Here is a 20722-nt window from a genome sequence, read left to right on the forward strand (position 1 = left end):
TCGAAACTGTAAATTAAAGAAGTCTTACAGGAAAATATATTGCGATGAAATGAGTGTATTTATAGATTCAAGCCATTTTTGGGATGAGCAACACATATCAAAAAACTTTATGTCATCAATATTATTTGGGGTGGATGTTATAATAGATCGTGTTTCTCTACACATTAATCTAACCGCAAAAGAACTTCATTATTATCATGTTCACTCTGATCCAGTTTATTACCTTTCGATTTCTGGATCTGGAGATAGAGTTGAGTGATAACTGTAACTATGACCACGTGGAGTTAACCAATCGAATCGGACGACCTGTTCCACTAAAACGTTTCTGCGGAAATGAAATTCCGCCGTCAGTAACGGTTCCGGCCAGGAAGGATCTACGGATGTACTTCTTTAGTGACGAAATTTACGAATATAAGGGCTTTTCTATAGAATATAAAGTCGTCTACAATGACGGTAAGTAATCGGCAACTTTTCATCAAAATTCCAAGCAGCAACTGCAGATACGATATAATTTATATTTTTCATTCGGCTAAATTTATTGCGACGTCTACAGATTGAATACATTCAGGCCAATTTCTACAACACTCAAAGATTACACCTTGTAAAAAAAAAATTTACTTTTTTCTGGGCAGAAAATGTTATTTCCCAATTGCTTATGCCTAAAGTAAATGGAAAAGACCAATTTTATCTTCAAACTTTGCTTTTGTAGACTTAGGAGCTTATAAAACATGATGGGAGACTATATTTCGGGGTTGATACGTGAAAGTGATTTCTATTACAGTCGTAAATCTACAAAAACTTCTCACTTCTAAATATTTTTGTATAGCTTTAGAATAAATACATGTACATCTTGATTCATGTGTTGTTTTATTCAAACCTTATGTAAATAAAAATGTGCACATTTGCCCGTTTTTACATATAAAATAGGTTAATTTCTAAATTTCATTATTCAGGTCACAAAAGCAAATTTTGAAGAGAATAATGGCCATTTTCTGAACTTTTACAACATAAGCAATTAAGAAATAACACATACTATACAGGAACAAAATTTGTGTTATATAGTATTATGAATCGCATATTGCCACACCGTTCGGTCCCCCGCTAGTACAACGGAAAGTCTTCGGATTTACAATGCTACAATGACGGGTTCGATTCCTCTCGGTTGTCTCAGCAGATAGCCTGATGTGGCTTTGTTATAAGAAAAAACACACTCACTGGGTCTTTGTTTTGTATACCAGCGCCTCTGTTTAGATTTCCATGATTTTTATTCATTGTATTTTCAGTCGATTTTAACCTATGAAAGAGTTGACCGTTTTCGTCAGAGGCGTCGAATTGAAAGAGGCCTAATATTAATTAATATGCGCTGATTCGTTAACAAATAAAAGCACATGTCGCAGAAACGTCGACAATGTAACCTCAGAAGTGTTTACTTATTCACAGATAGTTTTTAATGTATTTAAACTCGCATAGAAAAATAACTTTTACGTTTATTAAGATAATATCAAAAGTATATCACATTCTTTATTTAAAAGAAATTAAAAATAGATGGATAATGTAAATCAGCACTTATAAAGTATAATAGGATTATTTATCTAGAAACACAAGAATAGTTTTATAACGGTATTGCAGCTGTCAGTCTTATAGGTGAAATTTATATTTTATTGATTCTCTTTATCTTCAAGTTAAGTGTCCAGAGGGAGAGTTCCAGTGTCGTACTGGTCAGTGTGTGGAAGAACACCGTGTGTGTGACACTTTGGACGACTGCGGAGATGGAACTGATGAACAACAATGCAGTGAGTTGTTTGTTTTTGAATTTCGCTCAAAGCTACTTGAGGGCTATCTGCGCTAGCCGTCTTTAATTTAGCAGTGTAAGACCAGAGGGAAGGCAGCTAGTCATCATCATCCACCTCTAACTCTTGGGCTACTTTCCAAGCTTGCCCAAAACATTTTACCCTCACCTGTCGCTCAGTCCACACCCCCGATAAAATCTGTAGAACGTTCTCGTTTTTCTTTTTGTTGTTTTCTAAATATTCTGATTAAATAAGCCACCATGGGGTCAAAGAAGGATAATGAAAGCAGCAAACCAAAAGAAAAGTTGTTGGGAGCCACAATAGAGGTGAAAAAAATGTCTCATAGCGAAGTATAAGAGTGGTGTTCGCTGTTTAACCTTGCTACACAGTTTGGTATGGTGAAGTCTACAGTCTGCACAATACTGAAATAAAGAGGTCATCAAAGGAGCTGATGTTGCAAAAGGAGTGACAGTGCTTACGAAACAAAGATCACAAAACAATGGAAGAGGTTGAAAAACTGTTGTTGATTTGGGTAAACGAAAAACAGTTAGCTGGTGATAGCATTTTGATTCCATCATTTGTGAGAGAAAGCAAAGCAGTTGCATGCTGACCTCCTGAAAAACATCCCTGGAATGAGTGTTGATAAGAGTGATGCCTTTAAGGCTAGTAGAGGTGGTTTGAAAAATTTAGGAAGAGAAGTGACATACATGGTGGTGAGACATAGGGAGGGTGTCAGTTCTAACAAAGACGCTGCTGATAAATTTGTTAGGGAATTCAAGGACTATGTAGAAGCTGAGGGTTTTATTCCCCAACAAGTATTCAACTGTGATGAGACAGGCATCTTTTGGAAGAAAATGCCAAAGAGGACCTACATCACCAAGAAGGAGAAGTCACTGTTAGGACACAAGCCAGTGAAGGACAAACTAACTTTATTGTTATGTAGTAATGCAAGTGGGGACTTAAAACTTAAGCCTCTGCTTGTGTACCATTCTGAGAACCCGAGAGTTTTAAGAAAATAATGTCCTGAAAAGTAAACTAAATGTTATGTGGAGGGCTAATAGGGGCAACCAAACAATTTTATGGAGTGGGTCCATGAAGTGTTTGTACCAAATGTAAAGAATTATCTCACGAAAAACAGGTGCCACTCAAGGCCCTTCTTGTGATAGACAATGCACCTGCTCACCCACCAGGCTTGGAGGGCGGGTTGGTGGAGGAGTACAGTTTCATTACGGTGAAGCTCTTGCCCCTAACACGACTCCTCTCATTCAGCCCATGGACCAGCAGGTCATATCGAACTTTAAGAACTCTACACCAAAGCACTGTTACAAAGGTGCTTTGAAGTGACCTCTGACACAGAGTTAACCCTCAGAGAGTTCTGGAAAAATCACTTTAATATCCTCCATTGCTTAAGGATCATAGACAAAGTCTGGAGGAAGTGTCTTTGAGGACCATGAACTCAGCCTGGAAGAAATTGTGGCCAAACTCAGTAGCAGATAGAGACTTTGAAGGCTTTGAGGCTGAGCCTCTTGTCGAGGATATTGTCTCACTAGGCAAGTGTATGGGCTTGAATGTGAGTGGTGATAATGTGGAGGAGTTGTTGGAAGACCACAACACTGAGCTCACCACGGAAGAACTCCAAGACCTTCAGAAGGAGCAGCAACAGAAAGTAACTGAGGGAGTGTCAACAGATGAGGAGGAGGGGAAGGGAGGATGTTCCTAGTTCACTAAGCAAGGAAATGTGTGGAAAATAGGGAGAGTTACAAAGTTTTATGGAAAACTTTCACCCTGATAAAGCTGTAGCAAACCGCAACACAAACCTTTTCAATGACAATGCCATGTCTTACTTTAGAAACATTTTAAAATGCAGGCAGAAACAAACCTCATTAGACAAGTTTTAGTGAGAAATAGGTCTAGTGAGTCTCAAGCAGATTATAGCGGTCCAAAGAGACGGAAAAGAGAAAGAACCCCAAAAGGAGAGTTACCTGACGTTTTTATGGAAGGTGATTCCCCTTCCAGACAATAATAACCATCCTACTCTCCACGTTCCTCACTTGGTTGACTTTATGCATGTAAGTATTATTATACAGGTATAAATAAGCAATATATTTACTTAAAATGCTTCATAATGCGTAATTTTTGGAGGTGCCACCGTACAGATACAGATAAATGTACAAGAACCTAAAACAACAACAACAAAACAGAAAATTTTAGCCATACAAATAGGGATAGGTTAATTGTTAGGGATAACCTAACAATTGGAGATAAGCTAACAATTAGCGATAGGTTGTTAGATTGATAATGAGGAATACGTTATTAGTTATATATAGGATAATAGTCAGAGACTGCCTAGTGCTTAGAGATAAGCTTATAGTTAGGGATAAGCTAATAATCAGGAAATAGACAAACTGTTGTTCGTCGAATCTATGAGTGGTTTTGAACAACTAGCAACTTTGACTGCTTTCTGTTTGTTTGCACAAAAGTACAGGAGGAGCTCCTCGAGGTTTTGAAACTTTATTTTTTTTTAGCATTATAAGCTCTCAGACTTTTTCGCCATTAGGAAGCAACGACGCAACATTAACTGCAACGGAAAAAAATGAATTGAAACTACTTATTAATCACCTGTTTAAGATATATCAAAACGTTTCTAGATAATACAATGTGATAGTTGAAACTATTAACGTTCCAGAAACAGCCAAAACATTTAAAGTTTATGTACTAAGTAAACCACGAACTTCACTCTCGATGTTTTATCCCAAAGATCATCTAACTGAAGAACCGGAAATTTGTGGTTTGACTCCCGTAATACCGGAATTAGGAAACGGTGACCGTATTGTCGGTGGCCGAGATGCTGTAGCTGGCAGCTGGCCTTGGCAGGTCAGCTTTCAATACATTTACACATATCCCAGCGGTCATTTCTGTGGTGGTGCTGTGGTTAACAGGAACTGGATTTTGACTGCTGCCCACTGTGTTAAGTAAGCAGAAGTCTTACCAATACTTCTTCCAATTTACATTTCTAGAAGAAACTGGTTAGTTTACCTTCATATCCTCTCAACTACTGGTGCGTATATGTATGTGCTCTCTTTGTATTTTTTAGAGCAAATCCACATTGAGCTATCTGTTATGTCCACCACAGGGAACCGAAGAAGGCACTTATCTTTATTATTTCAACTAATGATTCCAGAAGAAACGGATTATCTTATCTTAAAATAAAAAAATACCCTGCTGGACAGCGGTAAATATAGGGAATTACATCGTTAAAATCCAAGGTTTGATTCCACGTGGTTCACACTAAAGAGCCCACCATAATTGTATAGCAGGACTTACTCTCTTTACAAACTGATGTAGTACATATACAGTTCTATAGTGGAAAGTATGGTGGAAACGAATGTTGTGGCTCAAAGAATAAGAAAAAGCTCGAGTTCGTTAGCTTATGAGAAAATGGACGCCATGGGTCCATTTAATCTGTATCCTACACAATACATATCATATGAAAGAAGTGCTATAAAACCCCTTTGTTTTTTTAGATTCAATATACTTATTAAAATGTTTGAGTGTTTTTCTTATAGCAAAGCCACATCGGGCTATCTGCTGAGCTCACCCAGGGGAATCAGACCCTGATTTTAGCGTTGTATATCCAGACATACCGCTGTATTAGCGGGGGGCATGTTAAAATGTTAGAAAAACACGTAGGTTAAAGAAGTTTTGATAGTTTGGTTTGTTTTGAATTTTGTGCAAAGTACTCGAGGGTTACCTGCGCTAGACGTACCTAAATTAGTAGCGTAAGACTAGAGGGAAGGCAGCTAGTCATCACCACTCATCGCTGACTTGGGCTACTCCTCTACCAACGAATAATGGGATTTATCGCACATTATATTGCTCCCACGGCTGAAATGGCAAGCATATTTGGAGTTATGGGGATTCGAAACCGCGACACTTAGATTACAGAGTCGAGTGCCTTAACCACCTGGCCATGCTGGACAGTCTTGATAGAAATTAAATAGAAGGGCTCGTGTTAGCTATTTCATTTCTGTATATTTGATATACATAGTTCCTGAACATACATTAATTGTTTTGTATATAAAACCCTAATAAATGCGAATCCTAATCTGGTATTGATTCAGCACTGTAAAACCAACCGCTTTTGAAGATAAGAGTTGGTATCCAACGAGGTAACATAAAAGTAACACTATACAATGTTTTATCTATGTTGTACTAATTGCGGGGAACGAAATCATCGTTATTCGTGTTATATGTTCTCAGAGTTATCGTTCAGGTACTAAAAGCCTGTGACAAGTGATAAATCGAATGAGAGATTGGGCTAATGTTTATATTTTAAGACCCTGGTCACTAAAAACCTACTCCTCTAGGCGTAGGGCCAAATTTTGAAATATTACGTCCAAGAGAGTGTTCATTGGTAAAAATAAACTCTAGTATTCACAATCTTTTTCTTTCAGATATGAAATCCATGAAATATTAAAAATATATAGCTGAATGTAGCAGTAATGGTTTTAGAGGTCTCAGCGTTTCCATATTCTCCAGAAACAAATTATACACCTTGATTTATTCTAATCTAATTTGATTTTGACCTCTCAGGTCACTTGTCCTTCTCATTACTGTTATTTCTCCACTTTCATCATCACTTTCAATTGAAATGATTTATTTTATTCGGGTGTGAATTAAAAGATAAGCACCACATACAAACACCACAGTCTCCTTTCTTTCTACCTTTACGTTCCTGACAAGATATTTTACAGATTTTACTTGTGTGTATAATTGTTCAATCAGAAGAAGAAACTTTTTAGGTTGTATTATTGGATTAGAGTTACGTAGTCTGGTGCCTCCAATCAGTTTCTCAGATCAGAAATCATTTTTCGAAATCTGGATCGTTTTTTTTTGCGCCGGGGGGATTAATATCTTAAAATGTTGCGTGATAAAGAATTCAGAAGCATCGATGCTACACACTTGTATAAATATAAATTCACAGTGCTTAAAATATCGCACATGTATATGAGTGCACCTTTAATCAACTAATGGCACATAATCTACACGATTTTAGGGTTGCAAAATAAGTTCTTTAGATGGATGATGGCGTTTGGTGAATGCAAAGTATCGACTTAATGGGGTAAACTAAAGAAAACTAACTACAGAGTTTAAGGGTTAAAAAGTAAACCCATCAGAAGGAAGATGAGAGCTTTGGTGAATGCAAGGTTCCGACATGATGGGATCAACAAAAGAAATCTAACTACACGGTTTAAGGGTTCCAAAGTAAACCCTTCAGAAGGAGATAAGCGTTGGTGAATGCAAGGATCCGACTTGATTCGATCAACAGAAGAAACTTAACTATACGATTTAAGGGTTACAAAATAAACTCATCAGAAGGTAGATGACCTTTGGCGAATACAAGGTTCCGACTTGATGGGATCAACCAAAGAAACCTAATTGTATGGATTCTTCTTCTTTAGGTCGTAATAAGTTAAAAAAATTCTCAGTGGGACATCTTTTGTTGTAGGGATAAATACAAAGAAGAAGTACGCATTCATTTCGGAAATCATCATCGGTGGATGGCAGATTCGCAAGAGGTTATCCGGTATCCTACAGATTGGTACTTCTATAAGTGGGTGAGTTCATGATGTCTATTGTTTTATTTACACTTATAAATAAAATAACCCAGTACTAACTTTAAGGATGGAATAAATCATACTTTTAACCAGTGAATCTTTACTAATTAAATTTGGTAAATGACATATCGTTTTTAGGGTAATTTTGGTGACGTACACATGTTAGATATCTAGTTTTCACAGACAGTTGTTGTCATTATCTGAAGGTTATTGCATTTTTTGAAACTGAAACTTTGACCCCTCCACTGCCTTTAACCTGGCAGGAGTAGCCTATTGAAACCTAACTGTACTTAAATCAAATATTTCTTTTAATTGAAAAATGAAATTATATTTAACGGTATGTGTAAAATATTATAAATAGATATGATTGTAATTTGAAAGTAAAATCACTTCCCAAAAGGAAAATAAAGGTAATATTAATTTTGTTTATTCAACTAAAACCAAATAATATTTCAATAATATAATCGTGTTATTTTTTCATTTCTTAAACCGAAGAATAAAGTTATGTTTTATTAATACGTGTAATACTCAACGTATTTTTGAAGGAAGACATAGCATTAGTCAGATTCAATGCTCCTTTGAGTTTTAATGACGTCATACAACCTGTATGCATGCCGGAACTCGAAGAACGTGTGGAAGACGGAACTATGGGTCACGTCACAGGATGGGGAAATACGATTGGTACGAGTGTTTGTTTTTTAATTAGAAGCGAAATTATTCTTTGGTTAACATATGGATACTTTCGCAACCATGTATTTTGCTATTATTTTAGTTTCTCATTACACTTTTCTTCTCAGTGTTCGAATTATTTTACAGAACTCTAGTGTCTGTTTCAATCGATTTGCGACAGACAGCTACATTGTGTCTTAAAGGGGGGGGGACGTAATGATTTATGGTCTAGTTATTCACGTTTTTAAATTTTGTTTCTTCATGCAAAAATGGGTTAAAGTGACTTTAAGGTTCAGTCAAGAAAAACGGAAGAAAATATGAACTAGAAAGGTTCTGTTAAATCTTCCTTTTACAGCCTGTATTTCACATTGTATCCGATAGATCGACCGAATCTTTTTTAGTTTGCTTGAGAGACTTTCAATTTCTGAGAGCTATTGTAAATCGAATAAATTCTCTGTTGAGTAACAACCTCAGAGCAACCGAACACCTGTGAATTTCCCCTCGAACTACTGTTGGTATTTCGTGTATTGACATCCACCACGCAGTTTTCCTTTATCCTATTCTATCACCATTTCTTAACATAGTTCAGAAGAAGAAAAAATATTCTTTCGTCGCCAGTTGATAGAAATTCTATACAAGAACTCACATCAGCAATAAATAAAACATTCCATCCTCCTAGTTAAGTTATGTTGTACTTTATTATTATTAATTTAGTTTGATAGGATAATTCGGGAATTGCAAATAATCAATGATATTTTGCCAGTTTAATTTATTTCTACATATAATACAGAAATTACCATTTGGTTTCCAGTGTTGTTCAAAGGTAATGTTGTGGGTGAGGGGGTCCTTAAAGCTAACATTCAAAGTTGGACATCTCAGTTGTGCTCGGCACGGATAGTACGTAGCGCACCTTTGTGTTTAATAAAAACTTTAATTTTTTTGTCGTTTTTGTTTAAGTTGTTGGATAATCTTTCCAGAAGCAAGTGCCTTTTACGAATGTTTGTTTGTTTTTGAATTTCGCACAAAACTACTCGAGGGCTATCTGTGCTAGCCGTCCCTAATTTAGCAGTGTAAGACCAGAGGGAAGGCAACTAGTCATCACCACCCACCGCCAACTCTTGGGCTACTATTTTACCAACGAATATTGGGATTGACCGTCACATTATAACGCCCCCACGGCTGAAAGGGCAAGCATGTTTGGCGCGATGTGGATGGGAACCCACGACTCTCAGATTACGAGTCGCACGCCTTAACACGCTTGGCCATGCCGGGCCTTTAACGAATGAAAACATAGTACAGAGTTGTCATTTTGTTTTAATCTCTGTTATTTGTTTACATTTCTGCAGTGTCGTTTCAGTTAATTCGCTTCTGCGTATCCCCGCTAGTACAGCGGTATGTCTCCGGATTTGCAACGATAAAAGCAGGGGTTCGATTCCCCTTGGTGGGCTCAGCAGGTAACCCAATGTGGCTTTGCTATAAGAAAACACACACACACACACACACGCTTCTGCGTCAATCACAAGATTTTACTGTTAATGAAACTAAGTAAATTTTCTCCCATTATTTTTATTTGCCAGGTACCGGACACAGTACTGTTTTGAAGCAAGCAATGGTACCAATATTTAATTTTGAAGCCTGTTCCAACTACAACACGCCGTTTTCGATAAGCCCAACCAATATTTGCAGCGGAACTGACAATGGTGGAATCAATCCTTGTTTCGTAAGTGTTTCTACAAGCGTGAAATTGCTACATTAGAAGAGTAAAACCGTTAAAGAAGTTACGATACAGGTGGTTCCACCCCGAGAAATCACGGTTACATCGTTGGTAAAATAAATACGCTAAAAGAAAGTCACATTTTATCTCAATACCATAAATAATTAAAACACTTTATATAATATTGTGGCATTATATGTACATTATATGTGTATATGTAACATGTTTATATATTATATGCATATATGTATATTATATGTACATATATCTTATATGTATATTCAACGTTATTAATGTTAGACAAGAGAAGAATTAACAAGGTATAAGATTTTATATAGAAGTACTTGTGTTCGTGTTTGTATTTTGACTTTTTGCTTTCCTGGATTCGTTTTGTTAACCCACTATAAACAAAACCTATTTTCTGCGGGAGTTGTCTGAATCACGAGCCATTCATAAATCAACAGGAAGAAATATATTATATTTTTTGTGCTTTTTGTTTCTATTGAAAAAAACGTTAAATGTCCTTTTTCCCTTCGCCTCCCAGTGGCTCCGCGGAATGTCTGCGGACTTACAATGCTAAAATCCGGGTTTCGATAGCCGTGGTGGGCAGAGCACAGATACCCCTTTGAGTAGCTTTGTGCTTAATTCAAAATAACAAATAACCTTTTCCCTTCCACTGGCACAGCGATATATTTGCGGGCTTACAACTCTAGAAACCTGGTTTTGATACCCGCACCGTGTAATTTTGTGTTTGAGCTACAAACAAGCAAATAATTCACGAAAAAACAAACAACATATTAAAGATTTAGAGGTTCTTTGGTTTATCGCCAAATAGTATAAAATGAAAATAACCAAGGGCGGTGGTAAGGGGTATTCTGCTGGGACTAAAGCTACTCCAAAAGGTGCATTAGTTTGTGTTGTAGCCCTCGCACTCCAAACGATGCTCACTGTTAAATTGAAACTAAAGAATACAGTCTGTGTGTCCACAAGATGCACAACTCACTCCCTCAGATTGCGGTCGAATTCGTTATAGTCCTCTTCATCGGAACGAGGTTGGTGTCACTCCTAAAAATAAAGCCTTTCTAAATATCAAACAAACAAGTCTCGCGTGTTTATTTGTTTTGAATTTTGCACAAAGTTACTCGAGGGCTATCTGCGCTAACCGTCCCTAATTTAGCAGTGTAAGATTAGAAGGAAGGCAGCTAGTCATCACCAACCACCGCCAACTTTTGGGCTACTATTTTATTAACGAATAGTAGGATTGACCGTCACATTATAATGCCCCTACAGCTGAAAGGAAAAGCATGTTTGGAGTGATGTGGATTCGAACTAGCGACTCTCAGATTACGAGTGAAGTGCCTTATGTACTTGGCCATGCCGGGCCGTGAGATTGTTAAGAGCTTAACCTTGCAGGTGTTTAAACTGGGATACGGACAAAGTCTCACCCAGATTTTATTTGTAGTCTACTTTTTTATTTATTTTTTATTACATTTTTGAAGACATCTTGAAAGTTTGCTTGCATGCAATTTTAGGTCTGTTTGTTTTAATGTGGGAATCTAATTAGTTAGGTAATTTGGTAATTATGGATTGCCTTTTTAAGATTAGAAATTACACATTGTTGCAAAAGTCGGTACTTTGTTGCACAGAATTGGTGTCTCATTAGAAAGAAATGGTTCTCTTTCAATAAAACAATTGTCAAGCACAATTTTCAGTCGAATACAAGAGTCTAAAAATCATCAAAATATTTTTAGAAAGTATAAAAGAGAATTATACGAAAAACAAAACAACTTTGTCTGAACACAAAACAAAAATGACGTTTCAAATAATGTAAAGAAAACTTAAGAGTAATTATCCACAGGTGAAACATCGTTCAAAACATTACTTAAATATTTTAAAAAATGAGAGACATTTTGGAGGTCGACTTCATCTGATTACCACATTCAAGTCTAATAGTTAAAATTGTTCACAAAGTATGCATCTCATGCTTTATCAAAGCAATGCCAAATATTTACAAAAATCTGTATATATGAACAGAAATGCAACTTAGCTTGTTTTAAAGAGTGAATCAGTGATTATGGAGGTGAAACATTAACCTGAATACGTTTGAACTGCATTTAAATAACTGTATACCAGATTCAATTCGTACCTTTACTTGAAAAAACAAACATGAAATGTTAAAATATATAAACATTTTGTGTTGTGGATGATACATGATATCTGTGTTTTAAATAAAACGTATTTATTTAAATATCAATGTATGTATCTCATTAGGGAGGATTTGGTAAGATCGATTGTTCTATTTCTTGAATTATTTTCTAGGGAGACAGTGGAGGGCCTCTAGTGGCACAAAAGATAATAAGTGGACTGTATATGGGCTGGTATCGTGGGGCCCTCTGGTTTGTGGTATCAAGCAGGAGCCAACCGTCTACATGCGAGTGTCAGCATTTCGTCAATGGATTGATAAAACCATATCTTCAAACTGAAAACAAAAGTCACAGAATTATACAAACCTGTTTAAAAGATTCTATTCAAAACGTTTTATGATTCTTCAGGAAATACTTCAAATTCTGTTACTTTCTAGTACAGGCCAAAATAATTTCAGATTTCTGGAATTACTCAAAACTGTTTTCAATTTTCTGGAATTTTTCACTTTTCCTTAAAACATTCCGTAACTTTTCAGGTTTTTATTTCTCTAACTGTCTGAAAGTTCCTCATATTTGTTGTAACTTTCATAACCTTCCCTGAAGTCGTAGTGACTTTCAGAAATTTCCATAAAATCTTTGTAATTTTCTGAAATTTCTCAAAACTATTAGTAACTTTCTAGAACTAGCTCAAACATTTTGTAAATACTTCGAAATTATTCAAGCTACTTGAAATTAGATTTAACGTCAGTGTAACGATAAATAATCCTTTTCTTACGTGACACAACAAACATTTCTATGAGAAAATAAAAGGATTTCAGCGGTTATCTAGAAATTGTGGTTTACTTCTCATCAAAATAAGCTACCTATATAGCTCAGAACAAAAAGCTGACTCAGTAAAACTACATTTCTATATTAATAAACTGTTTTCCAGTTCAGTTTTTATTTCTCAATCTAAAACTAATCAATTTAAATGCTCATTTTCTTATTCTTAACATATAGTAAAAAGTCTATTAATATAAAATGGTGGATTAAAGTAACGACAAACAACACATTCAGGTGAACCCTTGGGAACCCTAGACAGCTCAGAACACACTAACTATTTTTACACAACAAAACATAGTTTATGCCAGAACTAGTATAATCTTGAACAATGTTTTATTCAAAATTCCACTGGTTAAAATACTGAAAGCACAAAAAAATAAAAAAATAAAGTATTATAGCACAACAATAATTTTTTACCTAACGTGGAAATAACTTTACATATTGAGTGCTTTATTCTCAAGACGCGAACAAGAAAAGCAAACTTAAAGTACATACCGAGTTTGGCTCTACAGAACATACACTGTCGAGCCACTGGTAGCGTACTTTGTCAAATTCCTGTCGCCACAACATTACAACATGAAGATCTGGTTCTAATGGTGCACCTTCTCCAGGTGATAAAGCATTAACAAACTCTGTCTGCTTTTCTTGAAAAATAAACATAAACCTGTAGGAGAAGACTTCCTTAAGTTCCTATACTTATACACAGACAAAAAGGAAAACTGTAAAATAAAATAAATCATTCAAAGATCACTCATCAAAACAGACTTATCATCTCTTAAGACATTAGCTCCTAAGCCTATTTTACCAATACTTTCCAAGATCCCTCTTGTAATTTTACAATTACTTTTTAAAGAAGAGTATACATGTAACTGTTGTATCCCAGCCAATATGTGTGTGTTTTCTTATATCAAAGCCACATCAGGCTATCTACTGTGTCCACTGAAGGGAAGTGAACCCTAATTTTAAGCATTGTAAATACAAAGATTTAAGTTGTCTAGGGATCACAGCCCATAAATGGCCCTTTAAAAGGAAGATAGAGCATGACTCACTGGAGAGTCGTGTGGAAGCCAACGTGTTAAGGATAATGGTATCAATGTAATCTTGCAGTTGAAAAAAACAACAAGAACTAAAAACTGTTCAAACAATGAATTGGAACAAGTGAATTATTTGGTAAGAAGATATTGCTAATACAATTGCACAATTCTACTTAAGATAGTTCATTACACTATAAAGTTTTTCAAATTATTAAAATAACGTTTGTTAAAAAAAAACAACACCTACTCCACTCTCCTTTTTACAATCTCATAACTAGACACACTAATTACATGTGTTACTTGTAACACACATGAAAAGTTATATTCAGTTCCATTATTAAATACTCCTGTGGAAATGTATTATACAGGGCTTAAAATTAATGGGGAACCAGGGGTCAATGGCCCTATAAAGTGTCTGATAGGCAAACTACCTGGCCTTTAGAATCAAATGAGTCATTAAAAGTTCAATTTCACACAAACTGATCTAAGTGTTTCTCAACCAAGGAGAACTTATGACAAACCATAAATGGACCTTCCCAAAATTATAAACACTCCTCAGACATGGACAATCCAGAAGCATGCCTATGAATGGCTTGTGTATTCAAAGTAAATGCACTTTCATTAATAAGAATGTCATTACTTCATTCAATTTTTAAACCATTTGTATTAGTGTAATGAAATTGATATAAAAATTTGAAATACTGAGTGATTATTGAACTTTAATAAAAATGACCACTGTATTCAATCAAAATGGTACGACTTTTGAAACTCTGTCTATATGATACCAAGCCTACATCAAGGCTCACACACTCAAGTAATTTATGTACAATTTATTTCTTGTCAACACTTTCCAAAAACAGACAAGTAAAACTTGCAAACTTGTAAGTTGTTTGGAGAATCTATTTTACTCTATGTACATTGTTTGTAAGTGTATTCATAATAGGCCAAACACTTTTGAATTCAAAGATGGAGACTGCACTAGCCAAAAATTAAAAAAACATAATACTACTGTTTTACCAATCATGTCACAAACAGAAACCACCAATTACTACAGTGCACAATAAGCTGATTACAATTGCATACAATCAAGTTGATAATGTCATTGTGTAGAATTGATTCTGGTTCAAACACTCAATTCAATTACTGGTAAAATGCTATAGAATATAAAATAATAACTTAAAATGAACACAAAATAATGACTTAAAAACAGGCATAATAATGCAGCTCTTATGATCATTTCTCTAATACATTTTCCACATCTATTTCATTACTTAACCTCCTCATGCATAACAAGAAAGGTCAACCATATGCTGCTTCCATCTCCAGGAATAAATAAGGAGGAAATATCTCACACTTGTAACCTCTTTGACCTACTGCTGGCTGTATCAGCCAGCTCTGATGAGAGAAAGAGGATTCAGCAAGATGATGAAGACCAACACCAATTTAAGATCTTGTCTGGAAGCTGACAGGATCACTGATCAACTTATGGTCATGTTCCCATTGCCTTCAATAAATGACTCTGATCCCAGAAAAGCTATCCATCTTTGGAATTCAGGATCATTTCAACAAGAATACTAAATGCTGGCAGGGTCCAAACTGAAAAACTGGACAAAAAACAAATAAAGGAAGAATCCAAAAAATGGATGTTGAGACATCCTCGGACTGATGTACACTAAATTTCCTTTCATTATTTACTTTGATCAGGAAAGAAACCTAACCTAAGTTTAGTTCATCACAACTTAAGCCATTTTTGAAGCATTTGTATGTTTCCAAAGTTTGCTAATTTGAGGATTTTGTTTATTACATATCGAAATTCGTGAACAACTAATTAACAGACATTAGTGGTGATGTAAATTGTATAATTTTTCCATATCTCCATCAAAAGTGTGACATTGTGTTGACAGATATGTGTCAGCTAGATAATAATTAGTTATATGAAAATAAGGATTTGATCTCTTGAGCCCAAGATTATAATTAGATCTCAAATAAGTCAAGAGTGTTGAAACTATGAGCTAAAAGTTTGTAACTGAAAAAGAAATAAACAAAAAGAGTAAAAAAACGTATATTTTTATACTTTTCTAACCTTGACTTTCAGATGTACACCTGAAAGGTGTTCACTGATCATAACAGGGTTAATAGATTTCACAGGTTTTCTGAGAAGCCAGAGACTTGTTTTTTTTAATACTTTTCTCCGTCAATGAAATCCATGTATTAATTTATTTTCATTAGTTTTATCTTTTTGTCCAATACAGAATTCAGTGTAAAGAACAGACCTGTGTTAAATCATTTATCTTCTATATTTAAAATACAGCAGTAATTAGTGGAGTTAATTGTGAAACTCATGCGAGTTTTGTTTGAATTTTATTGTGAGACTCACATGGTATTAAGGACTGTGTAACAAATTTGGAAAAATGTATTCAAAAAACCAGATAAAGTAATTCTAACACTGACACAATAAACAAATTTGATTATGTTCATCAAATACCTGCAACTATATGGTTTCATAACTTGAAGCTTTCTAAAGACTTGTTTTGTGGATGCACATGATCATGTTACACTCATCACCAACTATAAAACTGAAATATGCTTGGTAACAAATATACAAGGTATTCTTTACCTCCTACATAAAGGTGTCATGTCAGAGCTAGGATTCTGGTCCACATTGGTGCAGTTTTCATCAGCTTTAACAATTCCATCAAAAAATGCATTCCTTGTGACAGAGTATCACAGCACAAGCTCAAGGCAGATGTCAAATCTGTCCTCTTTGTGTGGTGATATTAAGAGATGGTTCAAGACAGCCATTCCAGCATATTGTAAATATCTATGATTTGAACATCATGAATATCAGTTTCCAATTCAACAACATCTCAGACGAAGATTCATCTCATTTTTATTAACATCCTAACAATCATCATCTTATTTAGCAAAGTATGTTGCAGACATTATTTTAATTCATCTCAGACAAAGATTCAATTCATTTTCATTAACATCCTAACAACCATCTTCTCATTTACCAATGTTTGTTGCAGACATTATTTTGATTCATCTCCGATCCTTGACTCGGCAGTTACTCTTTCGTGATTGTGATGCATGCTATCTGTCACAGAGATAAAACACAGTGGACACATATTAAGTAACAGAACCGTTTGTCAACCAGAATGTACCACATTTTCAATGTATGAGAAAAACTTCATTTGTTTCTGTAAAATGTGCTCCTCTTAAAAGTAGATACGACTAGATTGTAATTCTTAAGCATTCATTCTGGTGGATACTAGAAATATTTACCAATAAAAGTTCAATAAATTTGAGGAAAGTTAACAAAGTATTAATGTATAAATTATTTCAGATACAATTTTTATAATACTTTAGTATGTTTTACAACCATTTTAAAAGCCATCAAAAGCAAATTATACAGACTAGAATTTGAGCCTAATATTCACATATACGTGAAACCAGAAATTCAAAACTACAGTATTGTAAGTGCAAGGACACACTGCTGTTCCATGCTGCTAACAAATAATTTACATGAAATTACATATTTACAACTTTTGGCATTATTCAACATCTATCTATTTTTGGTATAGCAGGTTAAATTGTAGTTCATATTAGTTTTAATTATCAGCTCACTACTTAAAGTATTATCAGTTTCTCAAGGTAGTGGAACATCAGGGTCAATTTCTAATTTAAAATATTTTCAAGCATATAAATTCAAACTCAGTTGAGCAAAGAAAAATGTATTTAGTATAATTTATAATGTATAAAATTTTTTGTTGTTTTTTTAAACATAAAATTGATTGAAACTTTAAAATCTTATTACAACATGGAAACAAAACTTTGAAGACACTTTTCTGGCCAGTTATTCCATTTACTATTAAACCAATAAATGACACTTATTCTTTCAAAAGTATCTTCAAGAGAACAATTGTCTACTAAAATACACATGATTATGTGAAATGAATATAAACTAAAGCTCTCTCATGAAAGCTTTATACCGATTTGTATATACATACCTATTGATTCTAGCTCTAATGCTACCTTTTGCCAGACAGGTTCAACGTGAATACAAAGTAAACTAAAATCATTGTAGAAAAGGATCAGATATGGCTTTCTCACACTTCCTGGAATGATGTGGTTTTCATAAGTCCTAAAATAATTGTTCCAAGTTAAAGTTAAATAATTATTTAAACTGACATTAATCATAATATTTTCCTAGTATACTCTTCCTATAATAAAAGCTTATTTTTATTATTTACATTGCTTCATATAAGTTACTAAAGAAGTGTAAAATTAAAAACATCCATAAAACACATTACACTTGTTGTCAATGACAACATTTAGAACAATTTAATGTTCTTAACTCATGATAGGTTGTCATTGTTTAGAATTAAGCACAAAGCTACACAATGGGCTTTCTGAGCTCTGCCCAGGAATGGTATCAAAACTCTGTTTCTAGCTTTGCATGTCCCTAGACATGCTGCTGTGCTACAAACGGACTTTTCAAATTAAGGTATTAAGAATAGAATAGTAATTGCTGTAGTGATCTTGTAAAAATCATTTATTTTTATCTGATACCCTTATACTAACAACAATTTGTGTATATTCGTCTCTATAACATAGGATACAGATATGTCTGGGCACCATTTACTGCAATGACAATGTTTATTTATTTATTGATTTTTTCAATTGTATTCTGCTAGTTATTTAACCCCTTGTATACCCTGATTTCATTCAAAGTAACATTCAATGTGTTTGTTAAATTTGAGTTGGAAAACATTAACAAGTAGACAGTTAGATATGATATTCAATTTTGGAACAGGAGTCCCATGTTGCACAAACCTGCTTGAGTACTTTAACAGCAGGAACAATATGAGAAAAATAATAATAATTTTCCAGTTCATTCAACCTCAACTAAAGCACTGGAATCATCACTTTTCCAAGTTACCTTACAGAGCTGATTTCACAACAATTCATGTTAAAATAGAGAAAATACCAGATACAGTGTAAAGTGATGCCATGAAAAACTCGAGATACACATTTAGAAAGTTGTACAGGTTATTGAAATACAACTTACAAAGTGTTTGATGGACAAAAGTATTTTTATTTTTCACCCAAAACTTAGTATTATATAAGCATAATGTGCTTCCATACACAACTATCCACAAGTTATGTAACTTACTTTACGACACCACTTTAGTTGGGCAATTAGAACAAGGAAATCAATAGGTATTTTTCTTTATAAAATATTGTAAAATGAAGAAATTACACAGATACTGTCTTACGTTGAAGTGATTGTGTATTTGTCATAAACCAGTCCTCCATTAAAAGGAAACTGAAACTTAAATCAATACTTAATAAGTAACACTTGAAAGTTATATATTTCCTGTATAGTTGCTGACGATTTTACTTCTAATGTTTCATAAGGGTCTCTAATACAATAAACTACTTCAATTATAACTAAAAGTGTTACTAAAAATGAGCTAACAATCAATGGTTTAGTCCACGCATATCGTAAAAAAATTATTAAACACAACCTCTGTTACCACAAACTCCATCTTCATCGAAGCCTCCTATATAAGGCAATTATTCGTTAAACTGACATAACTGATATATGTTATTATCTTCTGGCAAAGGTTCTTTCTTAATTTGTGTGTGATAGAAAATTCTCTCTTAAAGCCCAAGAGTTGGAGGTGAGTATTGATGACTAGCTGCCTTCCCTCTAGTCTTACACTGCTAAATTAGGGACGGCTAGCGTAGATAGCCCTCGTGCAGCTTTCGCGCGAAATTCAACAATAACCAAACTCTCTTAAATTTCAATAAAATGTTTACTACTGGTAAAAGTATTTATTACGTTCAATACAAAACATCTATATAATCAGCGTTGACTCTAACAATATTTGAGTACTTCTATATTAGATTGTTAGCAACGCTGTTACTTATACTGACAGTTTTAGAATAATAGATTGATAAAAGCCAAATTTTTTTATTTTAGGCATGCGATATTGGTAACAGTTGCGAATTCTTTTGTTTTTGTCATTTTACGAGATGGTACAGATTCACTTGAATCAATTGGTAGCTCAATGACTTCTAGGCATACTACAATTTTATCATTATCTTCTTTTTAACCCCTTTTACCCATAACTCAGCAATAAATCTGCTAAGTTTCTAATTCCATAGTGTGCACAACACAGATTGCCTGCCCATCGTATAACTTTGAGCTCAACCACGCGATTATAATGAAATGATTTATTATTTGATTAAGTATCTTCATTGTTTGTAACATTTGAGGCCTTGATCCCAATAACACTGTTGGAAACTCCATTTTAAATATTTTAAGTTAAATGTTTACTAATAGATATACGTACTATTTACAGTTTAATTTAACAATTTCGAAGTTTCTTGTAATATACAGAAACAATAATGACGTAAATACGAGAGATTAAACTTTTAAGTCATTTTAATGAATATATAAACACTCTGTATTAACAGTTATCGCATCAACATTTTGCTATTCAGTTGCTCCTTAACGTGTTTACAAGTCAAATATAATTTCGGTTGAATTTAGGCCTAAATTAGTATCAGAATTTATGTTGAAAGGTACATTGATAATATAGGTCTACAAGTGAACGAGCTGTAGCAAATGTTTATTGTAGCAATAAATTAAATCACTGTCATTTTGTAGACTGGACTTGTGTTTTTATTAAATAATCGAAAACATCCCGATCAACCATAGAACAAAATTCAACACTGATGTAGTTAGAATATTTTTGTGAATATCAAAATGTGTGCTGACTAAACTTTTAAAACGGATAATTCGATCATGAAGCGGAATCAAAACTTGATTAGAAATAATGAAACAAAATAAGGCGAACAGAAAGAGTTCGTTCGTTTGCTTTTGAATTTCGTGCAAACCAACTCAAGGGCTATCTGCGTT

The 20722-nt window shown here is 34.3% G+C and overlaps 1 protein-coding gene across 1 annotated transcript; it reads left to right on the plus strand.

Annotated features, from left to right (window-relative positions):
• Positions 1-145: 145 nt before the first annotated feature.
• On the plus strand, positions 146-15257 carry LOC143227918 (trypsin-2-like). Its single transcript, XM_076459272.1, has 8 exons — positions 146-453; positions 1683-1793; positions 4549-4762; positions 7300-7408; positions 7954-8089; positions 9655-9797; positions 12111-12282; positions 15118-15257. The coding sequence occupies exons 1-8, from the start codon at positions 198-200 to the stop codon at positions 15255-15257; spliced, it is 1281 nt and encodes a 426-aa protein (XP_076315387.1). The 5' UTR covers positions 146-197.
• Positions 15258-20722: the final 5465 nt, after the last annotated feature.

Source organism: Tachypleus tridentatus, chromosome 10, assembly GCF_004210375.1.
Source record: "Tachypleus tridentatus isolate NWPU-2018 chromosome 10, ASM421037v1, whole genome shotgun sequence".
Lineage (NCBI taxonomy): Eukaryota > Metazoa > Arthropoda > Merostomata > Xiphosura > Limulidae > Tachypleus > Tachypleus tridentatus.

What these genes read in the sequence shown, in the direction of transcription:
- LOC143227918 (XM_076459272.1), top strand. Translation starts at nt 198, where the DNA reads ATGTTCACTCTGATCCAGTTTATTACCTTTCGATTTCTGGATCTGGAG. An exon ending in TAAAGTCGTCTACAATGACG is followed by an intron (nt 454 to 1,682) that starts GTAAGTAATCGG and finishes TTTATCTTCAAG; the next exon opens with TTAAGTGTCCAGAGGGAGAG. An exon ending in AGGATGGGGAAATACGATTG is followed by an intron (nt 8,090 to 9,654) that starts GTACGAGTGTTT and finishes TTTATTTGCCAG; the next exon opens with GTACCGGACACAGTACTGTT.